The sequence below is a fragment of the Notolepis coatsorum genome, assembly GCF_963971535.1.
Source record: "Notolepis coatsorum genome assembly, chromosome: 12".
NCBI classification, from domain to species: domain Eukaryota; kingdom Metazoa; phylum Chordata; class Actinopteri; order Aulopiformes; family Paralepididae; genus Notolepis; species Notolepis coatsorum.
In genome coordinates this window covers 70,535,862-70,562,023 of record NC_140176.1, presented here as the reverse complement: position 1 = coordinate 70,562,023, position 26,162 = coordinate 70,535,862, and the positions used below count along the sequence as shown (strand labels likewise).

At 43.0% G+C, this 26,162-nt stretch overlaps 1 protein-coding gene across 1 annotated transcript in view; it reads right to left on the bottom strand.

The window, feature by feature from the left end:
• tmtopsb (teleost multiple tissue opsin b) overlaps nucleotides 1-26,162 on the bottom strand; it is a gene marked incomplete at both ends in the record, with an annotated part of 194,143 nt that overhangs the window by 54,290 nt on the left and 113,691 nt on the right. The window contains one exon of the mRNA XM_084325867.1: nucleotides 14,618-14,851. Coding sequence (XP_084181993.1) covers nucleotides 14,618-14,851 — 234 coding nt within the window. The remainder of the gene's footprint in view (nucleotides 1-14,617; nucleotides 14,852-26,162) is intronic.

Sequence of the window (26,162 nt, the reverse complement as noted above, 5' to 3'; positions counted from 1 at the left end):
AAATGCATACTATAGTTCCTTTAAACGGAACCCGAGGAGAGGAGTAATCACGTTAATCAAAAACACAGTCAAATTTGAATTGATCAAGGAAGTAAGAGACAAGGAGGGAAGGTTTGTTCTGGTGAAGGGGAAAATGGAGGGCCAAATGGTTACGTTAGTGAATGTTTATGCACCCCCAGAGAGTGAGAGGGATTTATATGAGACCATTTTTGATATGATAGTGATGGAACTAGAAGGGATATTGATATGCGCGGGAGATTTTAATGTAGTACTGAATCACGACCTAGACACCACGAGTACTAGAAAAGGACGAGCACCCATCAGTAGATATATGAATATTCAGATGATGGAAATGGGAATTACAGATGTTTGGAGGGGGATGCACGCCATGGACAGGGAATACACACATTACTCACACCCACACGTGACATATGCGAGAATAGACAGTATTGGGGATAGAAGGGACTGGATCCCCCTGTAAAAAGGGGGCCCAGAGAGGCCAATGACGCCACAGCATCAAGACCTCACCAGGCGGTCACTAGTGACACCGCCCCCCACATCGCCAGCGTATTCGGACAGGGCCCATCCAAGAGCAGGCCCTTCCCCCAACTAGCATGCCGCCTGGCTCACTGACCCTGGCATACTCAGGCAGTCAGCATGGCTGTAACTCGAAGCACTCAAGAGGCTAAACTACAGCGGGAGCAGGCAGCGCACCGGGGAGACGACCTCCAGAAGAGGCCGATCCCTCAATCCAGGCAGCAGGCACTTGACCCGAGCCTGGAGCACTGCGGACGAGACAGGCGCCAAAGGGGTCAACTGAAAACAGCACCCCGGCGGAAGGGGCGTATGCTGGCATTGTTGAGCACCATGTCAAAGCCTCCACCAAAAAAATCCCTGACGCTCTAGAGGGGCAGAGACAGAGAAGGCTGACACGATTGGCAGACGTCATGAACGTGCAGGGGCACACTCAACCGGGTAACCCGGGAGTTGACTCCGCTCCAACACACCAGGGAATCAACCACCCTCTTGGTTCAACATGCGGTGGTTGTTCCTATAACCCCTCAGGAAAAAACTCCAAAACACACCTGCGGGTATACACTGGCTATACCGCAGTACAAGTGTTTTAGTTTTCAAAAAGGGGTTATCCCAGGCCTACGGGTCGACGAAAACGACTTCGGACCGGGCCCGGCGGACCGGGACGTACACAGGGATGCCAGAGGAGTACTATAAAAACCACCTCAACAGCCCCCTCTCAGCCATGCGTAAGCGGGAGAAGAGAGGGGCGAAAAGAATGGAGAACGAACATCTCCATAATATCAAACCCTGTGACACCCGGGCCGACCCGGCATTTTTCCCCCTGAAAAAAGCACAAGTCCCTCAGGGTACCAGAACAGCAGATCTGCGTCCCCGGCGGACAACGGGTTAACTGACCTGGACCAGCGTGACCAGAACCAGTCCCGTGCCCTAATCACACCGACATCCCCAACTCTAGGAGGGGGGGTAGGTATGCGTGTCGACCTAAAACATTATAGAGGGCGCCACCCAGACGGTCCCGTTCGTACCGCGCTCAGTGGCCCACCCCAAGGGCGTGAGACCCCTCTACCTATGCTTTGATCTATTCCATTAACATCCCCCAGATATGAACGAGAATTCGTCGAGACAAACCTAGTAAACTGGTGCTCGAAAAGGGACAAACTCCATCCCAGTTGCCCCATAAAAACGCAGTTTTAATGATGAGCAACCAAGGCGCACAAGCCTCATGCGTGATTCCTATCAGAAACACCCAGGGCCAGCACTATGTACACGTCGAGACCCAAAACACATCAATGGATAGTCTAACAAGACACCAGATACCGTTCCTCCAAGCCGCCTGGGGGGACGACAAGAAGCCGCTTTTTTATTTTAAATTTTTTCAGAAAAAAGAAAAAATAATACGGACATGGGTCCCATGCGACGCGGCTGAGGGAAAACACCACCCCGTCAACCACACTTCATAAGAGGGGACGGTGAGCGACGTACCCCTATGACGAGGGGAAACCCATGACTCAACAGACCTGTAAGGCGAGGAGTCAGGGAAACCCTAAACAATACCCCGTCCACCTACTCCAAAAAGGAGAGGACGGGGAACCACCAGAGAGACTTCCCTTGTGAGCTGTATAGATTGAAAAGACATATTGCAGCATTGAGCTATGTAACAATTGGGTTAGGACTCTCCGAGGAGGAGCTCTGAACTCCCAGAGGAGAAGACTCCGACACCAGAGGAGGAGGCTCTGACCCAATACACACACTACCAGTAGGGAGCAGCGCAGAAGAACCACTTCTCTACTGCGTTGCATCACCCACCAAGCTCAATAATCGAATTGAATTTAATCGAAAACACATACAACAGAGCAGAACTCCTTTTCGAAGTTCTACTCACCTTGACAATCTGAGGAGGAGGCTCTGAAACTCTGAGGAGGCTCCCTCACTGGGAGGGAGGGTCCGAACTCACAGAAGGCTCTTCTCCCTGAAGAAGAGCTCTGTGAGGAGGAGGCTCTGAAAACTCCCTGAAACAGAACCATAACATGGAACCTGACCAACTCACGGAAGTCTTACCAATAGAAACGCGCCCAGTGACGTACTCTATGGTGGGGGAATTTCCGCGGTGCACACGCCCAATCGTTCAGGGCGTGGGACCAGGAAACTCCCCCCCCCCCCCCTACCCTGTAACGTGCCGAACCAGCAACGTGACAGGAAGCCCGAAGGACAGGGGGTTTTAACCCCTGCCCAAACAGAAAAAGGGGGGAGGAAGGGTTTACCAGTTCACCCCTTTACGACCCCTCACCCCTGATACGATGTAATGACAAAGTAGAGCCATGACACCAGTCATAGCATGCTACATGAAGCATTTAACAGCTTCACATAGCTCATGTGCGAACCTGCTATCTGATCAGAACAGAGAGGGCCCCTTTAAGAGCCCCGGTACCAGACTTACACATGTGCTTCTGTGGGCCAAAACCTAACCCAGTTGTGGATCTCAACGACACACACAACCCTTCATCACAACAAAAAATGGCAAAAGTACACTCTTACTACAGAGGAACGCCGTTTTTCATAACGAGAGAGACATAATTCCTCGATTATGTATTGGCCACAGGCCTTGCTAAGCACATATGACAGTGACCAAACAACCTTTTCCCTAGGAAAAAAATCGTTTTCTCAAGCAGAAGCACAACCCCAGCAGTTTAAGCTGAGGGTTACATCGTATCCCCACAAACAGAGTGACACAATATATTGTAAACAAAACATGTCTGAGAGGAGGGGGGGAAGCCCCAGGGAAAAACCGGGGGGGTCACCCCTCCCTACCTTACCCTTGATACGACCAGGTTGAACAGGTACCCCTGTTAATATGTGAACACGCTGTTCATTGTCATCACAAGCTGAGAAAGAATTTATTCCTCAATCACATGTCACTAAGCATAGCTTCATAGGTTAATTAACCCACTTAGTTGTGAGTTCAACCACGTTACTAACGTTACATTATGTTCTCATCACAACTAAACCAGTTCATTTTTCCACACGTAAAAAACAACGCCGATTTTCTAGGTAGAGAGAAGCTATACCAGTGACAAGACAATTCACACACCACACGCGTCGTATCCTCAATGTATTGCAGCAACACATGTTTTGGAAAACATCGTTATTACAAAACATTTAGAAGGGAAGGAAAGAAGAAGTGTTAAAGTCCGGCAGGACTCCTACCTCCACCCTGAGCGCAGGCCGAGAGGACTGCAACACTGGTTAACGGGACAGCCGAAGTCGAACTCGGTGTCTCCTGCGTTGGTGACGAGGGTAATGTCCGCTGCGCCACCCAGCCGCTACGTTCTCCATGTTGACAAAGTCCTCGCTGGCAGGGCACCCGGTGTAGGGTCGACTAACATCCTCTGTCAAAGATGACGTCGTAGTCAGAGTGTTAAGGCTTGTTATACTCACAGTAACGTTCAACAGTGTAGCATTAAGCTAACAGCCGCTCCCGACTGATAGCAACAAGCTAACGTTTCCTAGCCTAGTGAACACAACGGGCTAGCGCCGCAGCTAACAGCTGACTGGCTAACAGTAGGCCACACACTAGCACGCAAGCTAAGCAGCTATCACCTGAACTGTACACAACGACATAACAAGCCACACTTCAGACAGGCCGCCGCCTGAATCCCTCCTCATCCTAAGAGAGAAGAGAAAAAGAAATGTCAACACAGTTTTCAACGGTGATTTACCAGACATACAGCGGAGTCGGCACAATTCCCATACGGGCTGCAGCCGACTTGAGCATGGAACTACCGATAAAGAAGATCCAGACCCACATTTCCTCGTGTTTAGGGTGTACTCTCACATTCATTTGAAAGATGGGCCTTCACGGGACAGAGAAGCATCCGCTCGTCCAGAGAACCCCGGGTTTAAACCAGATCTCGGTCGCGGCCCACTAGTTTGACCATTATGGGCGTCAGACCAGGACCCTCCGTCCGCCGCCTAAGAGGCCGAGCAGAGGACCCCAATCTGGGGCCGGCCTTCGTAAAATTGTCAGCTAACCCCCATAGCATTAGCAGACAACTGGCGCTCGCATAGCAAAACATTACTCACCCAGCCCAGAAAACAACCAGTTTCTCACAACAGCCGGTGCCTCCTACAGTCCAGCTGTATAACCGGAGGTTCAATACCTATCCAGCCGCAGCAAGGAGGACTGCAGGTGGGGAGTAGATCAGCGACGCGAGCCCCTAATACGAAAAAGCCGGTGGAGGTCAGAATGATCATCATCTTCCAGACACCCCAGTGACGAAGACATTATCGCCGTATTTTCTTGAAAATAGTGAGAGAGAAAATAAAGATATAACGTCAACGTATCTCCTTGTTCTTCCATTTTCCTTTCTTCAGCTAAATACTTTCTTTCCCACGTCAAGTGGTGGTATACAGGCACTCTCTTGTGGTGAAATTTGAGAAGGAGATGAGTGTGTGGCCACACCCCTGCTTATATAGGTAGCAGATGGGGGTCTGGCCAGACGGAGTAAAGGTACATTGTGAAGTTTTTATTCAGTGCATATCACTGGAGTGAGATATGTGCAGTAGACGCTGAGCGGAAGCTTATACGACATAGAACTGAGCTATACGTCAAACCGGGGAAAGCAAGGGGGACAAAACACTGTCTCCAAAACATGGCACAAAAACAAAAGACGTCGGGCGACGGTGCTACATAAGCACATGACAGGGCATACAAACGAGAATGCAAGCAAGGTAATACTATTAACGGAAAAGTTACTTATCCTCCATGGCAGAAGCGATAAGCGTTTCACAACTGTTCAGTGAACGACTAACAATCTGAGTAGTAAGCAGGGAGGACATATAAGGCAAAGTCAACTATATACACCAGATACTAATTAGGACAATCAGGGCAGAAAGACAGGTAATTACCATTGGGCAACGCCAGGGCCCTCATGCATCAACGTGTTCTACGCACAGATCTGTGCTTACCCTGTGCGTACGATCATTTCTAAGCAAAGAGTGGGATTCATCAATTTGAACTTGAACTTGACTTCGTGCTTACATCTACGCACAGTTCAGACCTGGCGTACCTAGCGCCCAGTGGTAGAATATATTATTACAACAAGGAAATGAGCTTCTGTGCATAATAACACTGGCACGTTCTGTACGAACCGTAGTTCATTATAGTTCATTGTAAAATAGCAACAGTAGTGTAATTATGGTCAAAACCCTATAAATAGCATTTGGAATAATAGATCTTTCTCTCAGAATGAATGCAGCATGGTTTATATAGCGTTATCGGAATATACGGGGTGTACTGACTGACTGCGCTCCGCGTAGCTTGATTGATTGATTGATTGAAAAGTTTATTAACAGATTGCAGAATGGGTACAGTACAGTACAGCTCAGTACATACAATTGTTGATTGGGGATGCAGACCAACTTTCGTCTTGTTTACATCAGGGTCCCCCATTTTCAATTCATCATAAATCATAAAGCTCAACTCGTTATTATTCTGCGCAGACCGCAGAAACACGGGAACGTTTTGATTATATTTAAAAGGCTTTACGTTAAACGAAACAAGTGGAACTTCGAAGCTGTAAGCAGAATACAAGTCATATGAATATAGTGTTCTTCCCCCTTTTTACTGTATAAGAAAGAATAGAAAACGCATTGCAATGACACTATAGTGGACAGACACTATGTATATGATGGGATTCAAGTTCGCGTTTTTGTTGCTCATAGGCATGCTGTCAGAGTATGATATCTTAATCAAACATTCTAGAACATTTGTCGTCACAGATCATGTCTTCTTCTTCTTCTTATTTGAATTTCCGGCAGTGTAGACGCATCGTGGCGTATTACTGCCCTCCACAATTCTTGCTTCGCCCACACTTGAGAAAGTTTACACTCCTCTTCTTCTTCTTCTCATCTTCAAAACACATTTCTATCGTCTCTGTCTCCTTCTTCTCTGCTCCTCTTGTCATACAATCACAATACAAACATCATCTCCTCTCTTGGAGGGCCCCCCCAAGAGGGGGAACCCTCCATCTCATCGCTGTTCATCTTCCCACACCCCACAGATCATGTCCTAATAGAACATAGGCTATGGCATGGATCGCGTGATATTGTGTGGACTGTTATTATTACTGTACCGGTACCACCCATTGTGACTACAGCCTTGTGAGTCCCGCACACAAACATGATGGAATTCAAGTTCATGTATTGAAAGGCAGGCTACATACATGCAGTGAGATTCATTGTTCTTGTATATGCTCTCGTATTATTGTTTATATAGGCTACCCAATACTGACATCAAAATAGATTGTAGTATGCCTCTAGAAATCATATGCAGCAGGTAGAAAATTGATGGGAGATCCATCGCAATTTGGAATAAAATTGAGGAGAACTTTAATCCCTGGGGTATTAATCAAACAACACGGGAAAAGGCAGTCATATTCCAGCGCGGTCTTTATTAGCCGACAACGAAATAGATGCATCTAAAAATCATATAGCCAGTCGAACTAACACAACTAATAAAGGCATTCATATTACAGCACGGTTATAATGACACACAACCAACGCCAAACAGTGGTCAACGAACGGTCTTTATTAGTATTTTGAGCTGTCCAGGCAGAATTGCAGCAATGGTCTTAGGGAGCCGTTGATATCTGACATCACCGTTTACAAGTCCGCCTTTTATTATTTATCCCATAATACGCGATAGTGTCTTCTTGGTTCGACAGCAGTGAATTCTCCGTGGAGTTTCTAACGGGTCGGTCCATTATTTCACATCCCATGGGGGGTGTTTCCTCATTTTCATGACCATATATGGATAATCATGCACGAGCATTGACGGTAGAACAAAGTGGTATTCATCATGACAGGTGTGCGTAGAGCCTGCGTACGCAAGTGTGATGAATGCCGACTTCCCTGTGCGTGCGCTAGTTCTACATTCCGTGCTTACGTGTGGAAGTAGGTCAAGTTCTACGTCCACGTTGATGCATGAGGGCCCTAGAACGTAGAACTTGACCTACTTCCACACGTAAGCACGGAATGTAGAACTAGCGTACGCACAGGGAAGTCGGCATTCATCACACGTGCGTACGCAGGCTCTATGCCCTGCCGTGTTGATGAATACCACTTTGTTCTACCGTCAATGCTCGTGCATGATTATCCATATATGGTCATGAAAATGAGGAAACACCCCCCATGGGATGTGAAATAATGGACCGACCCGAGCGGGACTCCGAGAAACTCCACGGAGAATTCACTGCTGTCGAACCAAGAAGACACTATCGCGTATTATGATTTATGGGATAAATAAAAGGCAGACTTGTAAACGGTGATGTCAGATATCAACGGCTCCCTAAGACCATTGCTGCAATTCTGCCTGGACAGCTCAAAATACTAATAAAGACCGTTCGTTGACCACTGTTTGGCGTTGGTTGTGTGTCATTATAACCGTGCTGTAATATGAATGCCTTTATTAGTTGTGTTCGATTGGCTATATGATTTTTAGAGGCATCTATTTTGTTGTCGGCTAATAAAGACCGCGCTGGAATATGACTGCCTTTTCCCGTGTTGTTTGATTAATACCCACGGATTAAAGTTCTCCTCAATTCTATTCCAAATCGCGATGGATCTCCCGTCAATTTTCTACCTGCTGCATATGATTTCTAGAGGCATACTACAATCTATTTTGATGTCAGTATTGGGTAGCCTATATAAACAATATAATACGAGAGCATATACAAGAACAATGAATCTCACTGCATGTATGATGTATCCTGCCTTTCAATACATGAACTTGAATTCCATCATGTTTGTGTGCGGGACTCAAGGCTGCTGTCACAATGGGTGGTACCGCCGTACAGTAATAATAACAGTCCACACAATATCACGATCCATGCCATAGCCTATGTTCCATTAGGACATGATCTGTGACGACAAATGTTCTAGAATGTTTGATTAAGATATCATACTCTGACAGCATGCCTATGAGCAACAAAAACGCGAACTTGAATCCCATCATATAGTCTGTCCACTATATCTGCATGGTGTCATTGCAATGCGTTTTCTATTCTTTCTTGTACAGTAAAAAGGGGGAAGAACACTATATTCATATGACTTATTCTGCTTACAGCTTCGAAATTCCACTTGTTTCGTTTAACGTAAAGCCTTTTAAATATAATCAAAACGTTCCCGTGTTTCGGCGGTCTGTGCGCAAAATAATAACGAGTTGAGCTTTATGATTTATGATGAATTGAAAATGGGGGACCCTGATGTAAACAGGACGAAAGTTGGTCTGCATCCCCAATTAACAATTGTATGTACTGAGCTGTACTGTACTGTACCCATTCTGCAATCTGTTAATAAACTTTTCAATCAATCAATCAATCAAGCTACGCGGAGCGCAGTCAGTCAGTAGCCTACACCCCGTATATTCCGATAACGCTATATAAACCATGCTGCATTCATTCTGAGAGAAAGATCTATTATTCCAAATGCTATTTATAGGGTTTTGACCATAATTACACTACTGTTGCTATCTTACAATGAACTATAATGAACTACGGTTCATACAGAACATCCAGTGTTATTATGCACAGAAGCTCATTTCCTTGTTGTAATAATATATTCTACCACTGGGAGCTAGGTACGCCAGGTCTGACCTGTGCGTAGATGTACGCACGAAGTCAAGTTCAAGTTCAAATTGATGAATCCCACTCTTTGCTTAGAAATGATCGTACGCACGGGTTACGCACAGATCTGTGCGTAGAACACGTTGATGCATGAGGGCCCAGGGCTTTTGCTCCCAAGTGAGAGCAAAACCGCAAACGTTACAGTCTTCACCCGTTAATGCTTCTTCAAGGCAATTCCTTTGTTCATATATTCAGCATGATGTAAAGTATAAGTGGTGATTGTAAGTATTGTAAGACTATTTAAGGTGTAAAATGAAGGTGTTGTGTTTCTAAGGAATTTTATTTTTTTCTTCCTTACCCCTTACAACAACATACAATAAAAACAATAGCAGCATCTAATAAAATAATAAAAAATGTAAAAACAATTAAAAGAACAATAAGAACATAAAATAAAAGCACAGATATAATAATAATACATACAAATTCCACAGCTTCTACAATCATTTAAGCGCTACTGTTCAGTATTCTGACCACCTAGGGGTAAAAACTATCTCTGAGGCGGGAGGTCCGAGCTCTGATGCTCTGTAGACACTTCCCTGAGGGGAGATAAGAAAAAAGGCAGTGTGCTGGGTGACTGGTGTCCTTCATAATACAGAGTGCTTTCTTCCTGCAGCGGGTGGTGTAGATCAGTGGTTCTCAACTGGTCTAGCCTCAGGACCCAACATTTTCCTTAGTCATTAAAGGGGAACTCCAACATTTTGGGAAATTAGCTTATTTAACATCTTCCCTGGAGTTAGACAAGAAGATACATACCTTTTTTGTCTCTGTGCGTGCATTTTAGCTTTGGGAATAGACGCTCCGTTAGCATAGCTTAACTTCATCACTGGAAGTGAGGCAGGACAGTAGCCTTACAGTGCCTTACAGTGTATTGCAAGGTCTGACATTGACCAAATTTGATATGCATGACCTTGGTGGGCTCTAGGTCAACTCCTGAAAAGGGGGTCAATGTCAGACCTTGCAATACACTGTAAGGCACTGTAAGGCTACTGTCCTGCCTCACTTCCAGTGATGAAGCTAAGCTATGCTAACGGAGCGTCTATTCCCAAAGCTAAAATGCACGCACAGAGACAAAAAAGGTATGTATCTTCTTGTCTAACTCCAGGGAAGATGTTAAATAAGCTAATTTCCCAAAATGTTGGAGTTCCCCTTTAAGTCGGGACCCAAATGTTTGAACCACTGATTTATTAAAAAAAAATTGTTGCAGTAATACACAATCTTTCATGCACTGTTAAAAACATGAAATATACACAAAAGTGCAACAAACGTGCAACTAGGGCTAAACACCCATTGAAATAAAATAATAATAAATAATATGCTTCTTAGCAGACTTCTTAGCTTAACATAACAGACCTAAGTTTGGGGGAACTAATGGGATAACTGGGTTTGCAACAAAAGTGCAACTAGGGCTAAAAACCCAATGAAATAAAATAATAATAAATAATGTGCTTCTTAGCAGACTTCTTAGCTTAACATAACAGATCTACAGTAAGTTTGGGGGAACTAAAGGGATAACTGGGGTTGCAACAAAAGTGCAACTAGGGCTAAAAACACAATGAAATAAAATAATAATAATAATAATAATAATAATAATAATAATAATAATAATAATAATAATAATAATAATAATAATAATAATAATAATAATAATAATAATAATAATAATAATAATAATAATAATAAATAATATATCCTTCTTAGCAGACTTCTTAGCTTAACATCCCAGGGAACTAATGGGATAACTGGGGATGTTGTTTGCTCCTGACAAGAGTCTCAAAGTCTGGGGTGATGGTAGACAAAGCAACTCTGAGTGTTACAAAGGGTCAGATTAAACCGAATATATATATTTATTACTTGAGATATATTGTATAATATTTGTATATCGTCTGATATCCCTTGTATATTCTTTGTACATATACACGGAATATCCCTTTACCTAGGTACAAGCCAGACCATAATATTCGTTCTCCTATTGGACAGCGACCCCTAGGCGCCAACGACCATACCCCCAATGGCGAGTTCAAAGCCACCGCCAAGGCTTGTCTCAACATGTCCAGGTTTGCGCAGTAATACGAGACAGAACTGAGGTTGGCACTAGATAATTCACCTTACGTATAAATACGGCGCAGGTGGATACAGCAGCACTTAGTTCAGTTCGTTCAAAGTATCAGTTCATTCAGTTCATCATTTGTTCAAAGTAACGTATCGTCTTATCTCAAACGTTAAAGCCTTCACCACGAGTCAACGACCAAGTGAAGTGAGCAACTTTGCGTCTAAATAGAGCACTTATAATATGTGCGAATAGGATAGTAAAAGTGTCAGAGTTTAGTGAAATAACGTCAAGTTCGACCTAGTTAATGTGAAGTATAGTGCACAGGAGAATCTACACCGGCGAATGCAGAGCCTTTTCCGGCTGGATTATATTGCTTTTGGTACTGTGGCTGCTGGAGCAGAGAACCGTCTACCCCACTGCTGTGTGGGATCTACCCGTGAGGAGCATCACTCGAGCCCGTCTCTAGGAAGAGGCTGGCTGGCTTTCATCCATGCTGTCGCGCATACTGGATTATAGCTGCTGCTTTTGTCTGCCGATCGAGGGGAGTATATGTACCGACTCCCGTAGCTGGAGCTTATTGATTCCCCGTTGATCCAGACTTTTGCTCCCGAACATTCCTCTCCCCTGCTGGCTTACAACCGGAGGGAACCCCCTTAGTATCTCCAGCTGACTACGAGTGTGCCTTATGTAATTCTTATGCTACAGGTGGTGTCAATTATACCCATCTTAATATGCTCATGGACTTACGCTCTTGACCTACTTAAGTGTTCTTCGCCATATAAGCGCAATTCATAATTCTCAATATTGTAACCTACTATTGCTGCTCTGCTAATAAATACTTCTAAATATAACTTTCTTTGTTAAGCTGTATTCTTGTGTGGGTGTTCACCATATACACTGTGTACTGTATGGCCAGTAATTAAAGTACATAACTAAGTAGTGGTTTAATAATACCATACTCTCAATACAGTCAGGGAATTGTACCCCTCAGTTACACTGAGGTCATGCTCAATGTCCAATCTGTTCCTCTGCTTTGTCTTCAGCTGGACCAGGGCCCCGTTCCCCGTACCTGGCTAACTGAGTTAGCCGGATAATTTCCAGCATAGCCTGACTTAAGCCGGACCTTTCTGTTCCCCGACGCTGGATTGTCTAAATCACCATGACAACAGATCAAAAAGTTTGAGCCTGGTCGAGAGCAGGGTTAAGTTCAGTTAGCTGGATGAACCATGGCCACGCCCCCGCAAAGAAATGCCAGCTCGCTTCCTGAAATGATTCTCACAGTCTAGATCTGCATTATACCATTCTGAATTATGTTTCTGTGCTTCGTTTTCCTAGAGGGGGCTTTTGAAATGTATAATAATAGAACTAAATGCTGATAATAAATCATATTCAGCCTATAGATTTACTTTGTCCTAAATAAAATAATGCACGTCATATACGGCGCTCGGAGTGCGATACACGCTGCATGTGGTTATTTTAATAACGGCGCATTGCAAATGTGAATCCCGCGGGGATATTTTTAATGAATGAAACCTATCGGCCGTTTGGCTCTGATTAGTTTCATATATTCTCCGCTGTAGATTTTCTTAACGGAGCGCCCGGATTGTGTTTCATTCAAGCATAAAATTGAAGTGTCTATGCGTGGATTGTGGTTTTTGTGGATTATGAATTACGAGGACTCTGAGGATTGTTGAATTGTATCATCACTCACACGTTATTGTGATATTGTAACTGGGATTAAAATGTCTGATGAGATGCGCTGTTTGACGGATTTGAGAAATTGAATGAGCCGTTGACGTCACATTAATGCATTTGAGAATAAAGAGATAAAACTTCATTCAAAAGAAAAATATTCGAAACACGGGTCTCTTGTCCATTGATGGATACACAATGGATATATCCCATCTGGCACTGTGGTGCAACGGCCAGTGTTCGCTCCTGGCAAGCGGGCGACCTGAGTTCGAGACCCCGCGTTTCCAATAAAAAAAATTTGGAATATAATATTAATGATTATACGCAAAAGTAGCCTAGTTTTAAGTTAAAATATTATAAATCTACATGCATTGAGGATGTCATTCTTTATATAGCTCTCAACGTGCACCAAATTGAATTATTCCTACATTGCAAAAAGAAGAAAAAGACTAGAAGAAGTGGGATTCGAACGCGGGTCATCTGCGTGAAAGTCAAAACGACCAACCGTCACACCACAGTGCAGATAAGTAAAACATCCACCATACATCAATCAATGGGTAAGAGAGCCGTATCCTTATTCTGAAACAGTTGAACTAATTATTTTCGCTAGCAAGATCTCATTTGATTATCCATTCCATAAACCTACTGCCAGCAGGCAAGTTTAAAGAAATATAATCTGATTGATTGGGGTAATGAGGGACTTAAAATTAGCCTATAGATTATGCATTTAACTTGTCGGCGAGGCTATTGAGCCGTACTGCAATCTGTTAATAAAGTTTTAAATCAATTAATCAATCAATGCCGTTAGAAAATCAGGATTTCTGCTATCGATACTTGCTGGCTTTTCAGCTGAGGCGGGCGCGCGCAATTATCCTGGGTCTCAAGTCTGGTTCGAGTTAACGAGACTGAATCCACCTTCGAGGAACAGGAAAATCCCGGCTTCAAACATCGGGTTAATTGAATCTGGATAATGGGACTCTTGATCGACTTAGTTGAACCAGGTACGGGGAACGGGGCCAGAGCTGAGAAGCCACTTTCACAAAGATAGGTAGCAGCTGTTTCCAACTCTTACTGCCTGGAGTCGGCCTGTCAGAAAGTCATATAGCCCCCCTGCAGATGGAATTGCAGAGGCCAATATCTGTCAGTTTAGACACCAGATTAGATGGTATGATTGCATTAAAAGCGCTGCTGTAGTCAATAAACAGCATTCTGACATATGTGTTTTTGCACTCTAGATGTTTCAACACAGTATGTAGGGCCAGTGATACAGCATCATCCACAGATCTATTTGACCGATAAGCAAACTGTAGTGGGTCAATATTGACAGATATATTACGGTTTATATATGTCTTAATACGAATATTTTAACGGATTATTGAGGTGTAAAATTAAGGCATTCTGTTACCTGGAGGTAATCCATGCAAACACAGGGAGAACATGCAAACTCCATACAGAAAGGCCCCCCGTCAGGTTCAAACCCAGTACCTTCTTGCTGCGAGGCAACAGTGCTAACCACAGCTCCACTGTGGAGACAGACAGACACGAAGAGAGAGAGACATACAGAAAGACAGGCAGACAGACATGCAAGAAGATAGACAGATAGACAGAAAGAGAGAGAGACACATGCAGACATAAAGATAGTTAGAGTGCCCTGTACCTGTCTATTCATGAATATGTAGATGAGGGGGTTGATGACGGTGGAGGTCTTAGCCAGCAGCGAGGGCACGATGCTCATCTCTGGGGTCACAAGGTCAATGGGGCCGAAAGTGGAGAGCAGGGCCACCACTCCGTAGGGCAGCCAGCACACCAGGTAACACGCTACCATGGTAACAACCATCACCAAGACACGCTGCTCCCTGTGCCGTGACACCACACTACTCACACTACTAACCTGAGAGAGAGGAGAGATGAGAAGAAGGAGTTGGGGTCAGAGGTCGAGGTTACGTGTCAAAGTGTTTAGTTGATTGAGATCCTGGCCTCACCACTGATAAAACACCTGAGCATGTAAACACTTGGTCCCAGGAGGCCACTGGATGAAGATAGATCAAAACTCTCCAGCCCATTCCTAGCCTTAGTTCAGTCTGTTAACGTTTATTCAACTCTATTACACTTCTATTAGAGAGGAGGGATGTCATTGGTTAAGAGTTCAGTTTGGTTAAAGAGGCATTGATTGATTGATTGAATTGATTGAAAACTTTATTAACAGATTGCAGAATGGGTACGGGATGGGTACCGAATTCGGTACTTTTGAGGTACCGAACCGAAACACGTCGGTACTACCGAGTATCGATTCAAGTGAGATACCGATTTTTTTACATTTATTTATATATTTTTTTACCTTTTTTCTTTTCATGTCAACGTTCACACACACAATATATGCTTACCTAGGATTTGACTTGATTCAACAACAAAGCAGTCGGAGCAATGGCAAGCCGGAAACTGTCGAAATTGTAGTTATTTGAAGTTTGGATTTTTTTTTCACAACTGAAGTAGGTAAATACATTTTTTTTAGACTAAAGTACCGAAAAAAGGTACCGTTGGGTACCGGTATCGATTCACAGGTACCGGTACCATATCGGTTCAAATGTGAAAGGTACCCATCCCTAGGTACAATATAGTACGGCTCAATACAAAACAACTGCTAAGAGGATGCAGACCAGAAAAATACTTTCGTCTTGTTTAAATCGGGGTCCCCCATTTTCAATTCATCAGGACATTTACGACATACAAGACATACAGATATACAGAACTGTGTAGTAAAAAGAGATCATAAAAAATATATACATCCGAAGGGGAAGAAACTGTACATTGGTGGGGGGAGGATTTGGACATTTACAGGGGCCAGTTTCTAATTGCAGCCACCCGTAGGTGCTCTTTGAGAGCGGTTTTGAAGGAAGGTAGGGATTCACATTCCTTCACGGTTGTGGGTAGTGCGTTCCTGTCATGGTTCCGGCCAGGGATCCTGTCCGAACAATATGAACAGTGGTTTTCTGCCGCCCTCTGGTGGCCAAACGCAGCAGCTCCAGATATTGGACCTTATCAGGCCTTTAGTCCTAGGTCTTCTGGATATCTTTAATGCTGTGTTTCCTCTGTTCATGTTCTGTGGTGCGTTTTAGCTTGTGTTTTAAAAGGTTTATCTTTACATATGTTAACTTAAAAGGTTTATCTTTACATATGTTTCCTGAAAGGTTTATCCTGTTCATGTTTCCTTTAAAGGTTCATCTCTTTTACATATGTTTTCTGTAAGTGTTAATATTTTACATGTGTTTCCTTTAAGGCTCATCCCTTTAAGGATCATCTGTAGCAGACTACAGAGAGTGGCACGTTCAGCCGAACGCACAATTGGAGGGGGGCTTCCCACTCTCCAGAACATTTACAACAAGCGGTGCATGGGTGAGGCTAAGAGAATTATCAAAGACTCCAGCCACCCAAACAACTGCCTCTTTGAACTGCTGCGGTCAGGCAAGCGATACCGGAGTCTCATGGCAAGCACAGAAAGACTCAGAAGAAGCTTCTATCCCCAGGCCATCAGGATGCTCAACGAACAATAACACTATGTAACAACCATCAAATGCACTCACAGCACACACATCCACACGCACACACTCACTTTAAACAAACAACTCACTGCAGCACCCACTTTACACACTTTAGAACACCTAAACACACTTTATATTTATTGGTAAAGAATTTGCACTACAACCCATACCTCATTACACCTTACTGTAAATTGTACCTCATCCCATTTATGCTTTGCACTATATAGTATATTGTATATTAGTATATTGTATGGTAACTCAGTTACTTCTACTCTGCATTGAACATTGTACATATGTACATACTGAACACTTGTGTCCACGTACGTGACTTCTATTTTTACTTGCTATACTTATTTTATTTTATACTTATCTATTTTTGTCTAGCACAGTCTCTGGAGCGTAATAGAAAGAAGCATTTTGTATAAAAGTATTCTGTACTTCTGTATGACAACTAATAAAGAAACTTGAACTTGAAACTTTACACATGTTTTTAATAGTGTTAACATCTTTCCTGTTTCCTTTAAGGGTTGTTCCTTTACACATGCTTTATTTATGATGTGAGTTTTGTTTTACTATGCCTTGTGTTCTCCAGCCTTGGCCATGCCTGACCTTATTCCAGCTAGCACTTATTAGTAATCACGGGCAGTATATAGACCTGCCCGCTCCTCACATTCATTGTCGTGCCATTGCATTGTATTGATTTGTTTACCACAGTTGTGTTCGGTCGTACTCACCTTGTCACCAGTAATCCCTGTGAGTCCGTTCCCTTCCTTAGTCCATTTTTGCCAGCTCTGCTGTGTATTGTTTGTTTTCGGGTTTTACAGTTCGCTTTTGTTTTGCTACCGTTTGCAACGTGTATCCTTGTCGCAACTGTATAGTAAAAGCCTGTTCACTTCATCCCGTCGTCTAAGTCTCTTCTCTCTCTGCTCGTGTTACCTGCACTTGGGATCTCCTCTCCTATTCCCTCACCGAACCCTCACAGTTCCACATTATTGTGGCATAATTGCGAAACGTGTTTAGTCCCTTGTTTGAGCCGAATCTGGGTTGAACATGATTTGTGGAACTCCCTCTGGTGTTGTGGTCGTGGAATTCACTGACCTTTGGGAAGTATTTCGACATGTACTGTACATGGGTATCCCAGTGGTGTAGTGTATCTTGTAGACCAGGCCCATTGCAAGTTGCTGTACTCTGTCGTCTACTCTAAGCCATCCTAGGTTGTCAAAATGTGCAGGTGTAAGGTGGGTTTTATGAGTAAGGCCCAGCAGACCAGTTTGTTTTGTTTGTAGCATTAAAAAAAAAAAAAAATTTAACCTTTATTTACCCAGGGTAGGTTCGCTGAGCATGAATGGTCTTTTTCAGCTACACCTTGCTTCACATTCACACAGTTCCATTCACACCTGGGAGCTGCCCAGTACAACCACAGTCTGACACCGTTGGCCACTGAGCAAGTCCACTGGAGCAGTTGGGGGTTTAGTGCCTTGCTCAAGGGCACTTCAGCGGTTGGTGTTAAGGGTATGGGAGAGAGTTATTCATTCAATTCCCCAGTCCAGATTTTCCCTGCCGGCCGGGGGATCGAACCGGCGACCTTCCGGTCACAAACCTGCTTCTCTAACCTTTAGGCCACCGCTGCCCCACATGAGTATGAGTAGCAGCGTAAGTTTGTTTGTTGCTGCATAATGTTGGCTAACAAGTCTAAACAGTTAAAGTAATAATATCTAACTTTTTCATATAAATAAATGTCTATTTTGCCAGTCTCTATTGCCAGCTGATATAGCAAAAGAGTGATTCTACCTATACCCAGTTCATGAATGCTTTTACATTTGCTGTTCTTGGCTGTTCTAAACATTGGTGTCTGGCAGGAAAATCATCTAGCAAATAGGAAGTTATTGTTATGTCCCTCCTAACAGTTATATGTTTTATATCACCAGCAGCAACAGCAGTTGGTTGGAATTAATGGAAGACTAACTCAGTAGTTTGCATGAATTTTCTAAATGGAAAGCAAGCCAATACAGTGCCAACACGCAACAGCAATGATCGCTTATCACCAATAGATAACAAAAATATGGATTTAGCAGATTATCACTTTAACGTTGCGTCATTGGCTGCTTGGTCTGAATACGCTCTGAACAGCTCAGACTCTAGTATTTATTAAGAGCTTCTAATGCTATGTTAGCAGCTGCTACACATAATATTGTCATAATAATAGCATCTCGGCTGTAACCGGCTGTCACCGTTCCGCTCTCGCTAGTGAGAGTAAAAATACACAAGCTAGTAGTGTACATTGTATAGCAACTGTGCAGGCCGCCAGGAGGACCTATTTCCTTGTATAAATGTTTTATTTAATTATTAATTAAAATGTTAAATCTGGATGTGTCAATAATTTTCATATGGCCATACTTGGTGACCGTTTTATAAAAGCAATAGCTCACAACGAAAAGGGTTGTTCGACAATGCCCCGAACAACACCCTTTAGCTGTGATATAATAATATAATAACCATACTGTATGCCACAGCCTGTCCTGACTATTGCATAAGTATACCATGGTGAAAGTATTACCACAGCAGTGTTGCAAACACTGATGATGCAAATGTAATAAAGCCAACAAAGAAAAGGTATTAGTACATTATACATGAGGGGACAAAGGAGAGGAAAACAAATCATTCAGGCACACAAACATGTACACACAAATGTGTACACACATAAACATGTACACACGCAAATGCAAACAGGCATCTTTAAACATTGTGCTTTTGGAGCAAAGTGCTTTGTGATTATCATACATAAAACAGAGCTATAAACACGGAGGGGTGTGAGTTAGTGTGGTGGCCCTAACGACCTCACTCTCACATTAGTTTTTTTTAACTTGTCCTCTTCCTCTCTCTTTCTCTCTATCCCTCTCTTTCTGTTGCTCAACTCTATTCTGCTCCTCCTTTCTCTCTCTCTCGCTCTCTCTATGTCCTTCTCTACTCCACCATACTCTCCAGTCTCTAATATATGCATTTTGCTCCCCTACACGGCCCCCGAGAGCTGCTACTCCAATTTATATCTCTTTCTCTTTCTGTCTATCTTTCTATTTCTTTCAAGTGTCTACCTCTCAAGTTTCTCACTACTCCAGTTTTAATCACACTCTACAAGCCGTTGTGTTTGTGTGTGCCTTTCTTACATACACACATCCCCCCTGACTCTGGAACTCTTGCATACAATCGTGCCGCATACTTCAGAACTCTGATCTTACTAACCTAAAGGATTGCATGGACTATGACTGTAAAAAGAAAAAAGGAAAAAAGGAAATCTGTATTGTAAAAGTTTATGTGGACGAATGTAATGTAAATGAGCTAGTGATATGTTGTTGGGCTTTGAAGTATAGCTATATAATTGTCTCGCTACCGCATCAACAATTAGGGGCCGATATGTTGGAGCCGAAATAATTGATTGGATTTATTATGATTCATGTTATGGTTGATGGTTATATCTATGGAGGAAAATGTGTTGAATGTATGGAATATTTAAAGAAATTATTTATTGTTTTATATAAGTTATGCAAAGCAGACAATATTATGCTATGGATAAATATGAGTTATGATTGCTGAAGGTTGATCTAGGTCTGGCTCCCTCTTTGGGTCAGCTCTGCTATTACAGAGCCATGGGATCCTTCAATTAGGAGGACTGCTTTCACCTGGGAAAGGCTGAAATTAAAATGAAATACCTGGTTGGGAGACTGGGGAGCGGACACAGTTTTTCTACCGCAAATATAATTAAATATTTTTGGTTGTTAATTAAAGGATTTTTTTTTAACCTTTATTTGTAGGATTTTTCAATTGTTTTCAATTGTTTTTCAATTGTTTGAACAGACAATAATCAATATTCAATAATCAAACAAACAATAATCAAAATATAGACAGCGATTATTGGAATAAACATACAAATTTGACACTCAATTATTCAGACTAATATACATACAGACATAAATGTAGACACCCAATTATTCTAACAAACATACTTGTACAAATTATTCAGACATTGAAGATGCATGGACGATGACCCGTTATGCCCACCCCTTATCCCTCCCTACCACCCCTGGAATCAGGAGCACACTCAGAGAAGAGGGAAGAGAGAGAGAAGAAGAGAGGGAGAAAGGAGAAAATAAAAATTAAATAAAATAAGTATTCATGCTTGTTAACCGTAAAACATACGCAGAAAGGGGATCCGTAATATAGGTGTTGTTTGTAAACTGAGTAAATAGACCATCAGTCAGGTTTGGTATTATCTCAAAGAGTCAATCCCTTTACATGTTCAATAAAAGGGTACCATATTTTGATGAACTTGTCATAGGACCCGTTCAGCATATGTCTTATCTTTTCAAGTTGCAGCAAAGACAGCACCTCCTGTATCCATCTCCTGAAGGGGGGGGGGGGGGTGTTTGTTGGATTTCCATCCCATTAGAATGATTCTGCGTGCAATGAGGCTACTGAATCCTATTGCTTTCCTTTGCGCATTTGTGGTATGAATTTGTTAAAGGATTATTCTTATCCTATGTATATGCAGCACCGTCATTTGATGGAGTCACTATTTAGTGTGTTTTGGAGACCTTGCCTTCTCCCCTTTGTTTCCCCCCATTATTGTGATGAATACCTATGTATTGTGAAATAGATTTAGCGTGTTTTGGATATGGAGATTTCTCCCCTTTTGTTTATCACCATCGTGTCCATGTTCATTCAGCTACTCTAGCTACTCTAAAGAAGTAGTGCTTTATTCGAAAATCAACATCTGTTTCTCATCGTCTCTGTTCTCAAACCGTAACAAATGTGGGCAGAATGATTAGAGTGAACTCAACCATCCACAGCCTGCAGACTATTCACCTCATAACTCTTCTACATTGTGCATTCTCACCCAGCACCCCATCCTCATCTCTCTCTCCCTCTCCTTCTGAGCCTCTGTATCCAGTCCTCTTTCCTACACCTCAGACACATCTGTTATCCTGTCATCTGAGAGAGACAGAGAGAGAGATAAGGCGAGGGAGAGATAGAGAGAATCTGAGAGAAATATAGAGAAGCTGTGAGAGAGGTGAGAGGGGTGAGAAGGAAAGAGAGGGTGAGAGAGAAAGTGTGTATGAGAAAGATGGAGAGAGAGAGGTGTGAGAGAAAGGGTGAAAGGAGAAGGTGAGGGAGAGAGGGTGTGTGAAAGAGATAGAGAGAGAACACTTATCTAAAGCGGCTTACAAATTGTGAACAACAAGTCAGCAGAAGGGGTACAACTCTGGTAGCTAAGGGTCAGTGGCATTGTTCGTCTAGCAGTGTCAAACTGAGTGCATAGTAGTATAGACATAATATTATTAGAATGGTAAGTAATAGTATAGGGGTCGTAGTATAGTACATAGTACATAGTAGTATAGACATGGTAGCAAAGTGCATAATAGTAAAAGACAGTAAGAAGGTTAGTTTTATTTAATTACATTTTTTTTTGATTGTTTGAAGAGGTGTGTTTTTAGTTTATGGCAGAATATTGGGGCGAGTTTCAGCTAACCTGACTGTGGTGGGAAGTAGAGGATATAGCAGGGGTTCTCAAACTTTTTTATACCACAACCCCATTTTATTTAGGATTTTCTTGGCGACCCCACACTTAATGTATCGCATAATGTCAACGTGGAAATAAGGAATATCAAAATAAAAGCACACGTTGTTGAACTTGATCATGCATATTTATTAGAAAATGAAATTACAGCACTATGTTATCAATGAAATTAATGAATATTATCAACAAAAGCAACGGAATTGTTTCTGTATACACATTTATAAAACTAGGCATATTTAGCCCAAATATGTTGCCAGAACATAAAAAAAGAAAAGAAAATGCGTTCAGATGCGCTTTTTCAAGAATAAAAAAAAGATTTACTTAATGGGAATTGTCCGTGCTCTCCGTGTAATAGTTCCGAAATTGTTCAATGAGCCCTTCTATGTGGCTACAGATGATGGGCTTCAAAATAATTTTTGCAACATTCTGTTCCTCCAAAAAGCCATAAAGCCAGCTGAGTAAATACCCCCCAAATCTCTGCTGATTATCCTGGAGTGCCACAAACGGAGTTCCGAGTCCAAACGGGTCTGTGTCCCGATCTTGTAGTCCCAGATTCAACGTATTGAGGCGGTCAAAGATCTCGGCTTACATATTCATTATCAGCACATTTCTCTGCCAATGGGTTGTTTTTATCTGCAAGGAAAATCCATGCTTCTTCTCTATCTCCGCGCTTCTGACAACAAACCTATCCATTGCGAGTTTCAAGGTTACACACAAAAGATGAGACGTGGTCTCCGCGATTATATATGCACAGGATGTAGTGAGATGTGTATTGGAATACTGTGTCGGCCTCCATTGATGAAGGGGCGAGGAATGGCAAATACAAGCAGTTGCCAGGTGGAAAACTCAATCTGAGTTGGGCTCGTCGTTTTTTTCTCTGTTTCCTTTTATTTTTTCTCAATGCACGACCCCACTGTCACCTACCCGCGACCCCACTTTGTGTAGTTAGAGACCATTGGCCGAAACTAGGGGGGAGCCATTCCCCTCACTGCACGGTATGCCAGGTCAAGAACCTTAAAGCGGATTTGTGTGACAATGGGAAGCCAGTGCAGCCCTCTGAGTGATGGGGTGATGTGGGCTGACCTTGGTAGATTGGAAATCAGGTGGGCTGCTGCGTTCTGAGTTGAAGGGCCTTGATGGCACAAGACGGTAAGCCAGCTAGCAGAGCATTGCAATAGTCAAGGCGAGACATGACTGATGACTGCAGGAGGAGTTGGGTGGCTTCTTTTGTCAGGAAGGGGCGGATCCTTCTCACGTTGCTCAAGAAGAATGGGCAGGTTCTGGTTGTTGAGGCGATGTGAGCAGAGAAGTTCAGCTAATTGTCAAGGTCCACACCTTGGCAGTCGGGGTCGGAGCCACGGCTATGTTCTCCACTGTGATTGAAAGTTCTGTCAGTGGATAGGATTCAGTCCGCAAATGAAGTAGCTCAGTTTTGCTTAGGTTCAGTTTGAGGTGGTTGATCGTCATCCAGGCAGCAATGTAGGATAGGCAGGCCTAGATCCTTTCAGACTTGGGTATCTGTGGGAGGAAAGGAGAGCAAGAGTTCAATGTCATCGCCATATCAGTGGTATGAGAAGGCATGAGAAGTGATAATGTTACCCAGAGATTTGGTGTAGAGAGAAATGAGGTGGGGTCCAAGGACGAGCCCTGGGGGATACCCGTCTGTAAGGTGCATGGGGCCGACAGGGTGCCTCTCCAGCACAGAACCTAAAACTCCCATTCCCAACTTGCAAGGGATGTGAGGAGGATCTGATGGTAGACTGTGTCGAAGGCTTCTGACTGGTCCAGGAGAATCAGGACAGAGGAGAGGCCCTTCGCTCTTGCTAAGTGAAAATCCTCTGTGACCGCTATAAGGGCCGTCTCCGAGTGACCAGTCTTGAAGCCTGACTGATTTGGGTCTAGGAGGTCGTTCTGTAATAGATAATCAGTGAGCTGGTTTTATACGGCGTGTTCAAGTGAGAGTTAGAGAGGAAAGAGAGAAGAGAGTCATAGTTAGACGGTGGAGTTCAGGGGTGGTTTGTTGATGAGTGGTGTGACTAGAGCTGTGAACCACCCTGGAGCTGAGAGAACAGTTGATGGTTGCAGTCAGGAATGGGAGGATGTTTAGTGCGATGGGCTGGAGGAGTGGGGAGGGTATCGGGTCCAGCTGGCATGTAGTGGGATGGTTTGAGTCAGTGTCACAACTTGTGCATCTGTAATGGGAGAGAAAGGTGACAGATGAGGCTCCTGTTTCAGCACTTGGAGTGGGTGGGGGCAGGGCTGGGCGATATGGAAAAAAATCATATCGCGATAACGATATGATAATTTTATTTTATTTCTCGATATCGATAATTATCGAATTGTTATAAGTATAATTTTTTTTTTTTTTTTTTTTTTTAACAACAGATGTATGTTTATTTTGCAGCAATTCTTTGTCATTGCCGCCATCTTTAGTGTTACATCCCCTCACACTCCAGTTCTCAGGCTGCAGCTGGTTTAAAAGCTAAAGTAAACCGGCTTCTCTGCTGGCTGTGGCTCCAGAGGAGTTGAACAGTTCTGGCTCTGCTAGTTTATTTTCGATCTTTTGGCGCTTTTTTGGTGGACAAACCACCGCACATGTGCACTGTGACTCGTGACTGGAGTCTAGTTCTGCTAGCACACATAGCCTACTGTGTACAGACGGTTTCAAAATGTATTTTAAATTAGAAAGCAAACAAAATAAATGGACAAGAGAAAAAGAAATCTGAATTTGGTCAGTATTGTCATTTGGACAAGCAAAGCCATTACTTTAAGTTGCAGGCAAGAAAGACAAGTCTGTCCACTGTCTCTGGTTTTAAAACTGCCCTGTTGCAGGTAATAAAAAAAAAAAAAAAAAAAAAAAGATTATTTCGATATTCGATATCGATTATTAAAATATATCGCGATATTTATCGTTATCGTTATATCGCCCAGCCCTAGGTGGGGGTTGGGAGAAGCAGTCTACAGATGTCTACAGGGTATCTGCAGGTTTCAACAAGTTAAATCTAAGACTTTTTAAGACCTTTTTAATACCACTTAGAACAAAATGTAATAAGAATTTTACGACCATACTAGCACCAAAAAAACACATACATATACACTCCTGGGAAGTTTTAGGCTGGTGTGTGTGTGTGTGTGTGTGTGTGTGTGTGTGAGAGAGAGAGATAGTGCATGTGTCCACAGCTACATCCTTCTCAACTCTGCTGTGTGTGTGTGCAATATTATATCTAATGAGTTGCCAATGTTATGTTACAGCTTGCCATTAGTTACCTAATCATGAAATCAATCCTATGAATCATACTCAATGTGATGTCACTGTCAAATAGTCCAACACGACACAGTACTTGATAGAAACATTTATTTTTAAATGTTTGTGTCATCTCAATCAACCAACTGCATTATACTGAAAAGTCACTTGTTTTGCCAGCACTTAACATTAGTTAACGTTAGCTAGAATTCCATCTCTCGCCAAGGTATCTCTGACTCAAACTGCCGATAGATAATGTTAATGTTACTCTTGTGGAAGATGAGCGATAGAGCGCTTTATCTTTCTGCCTGTAACGTTACTGTTTTAGGCCACTGCTACACATTATGTGATGTGGCTGTTATCAGTCGATAGATGTTATGATAACGTAACATTTCTTACTTTGACTTCTCAGAGTAGATCCACCGCTTTGGCATGGCCCATGAATTGAGACCCGAAGTAGCAGGTTTGAGCGTGGTCACCCAGAAACGGCCATGATGGTCCGTTGTTTTGTTTTGTTGTTGCTTTCGTCGAACATGATGACAAAGGAGTCGGTCTGATTGATGCTGCTTGAAGTCTTGTTTTTGATGAACGGGGCCAAAGGCCACATTTTGTTTGTTATGTATGCGGTCTTGTCTCTGCTCCATTTAAATGTGCGAGCCAATCCTGAATCTGGGTACATGGAACGAAAGCACCTTCCCCTTAACTCATTCACTGCCAACAACGATTAAACTCGTTATTGGCCGCCAATCGTTGGTCGCCAACAACGAGTATACTCGTTATTTGCTTGTTATTTCTTTTATTCGATATTTCCATTCATTATCCATCCAGGAAGCCTGGTGTTATCATG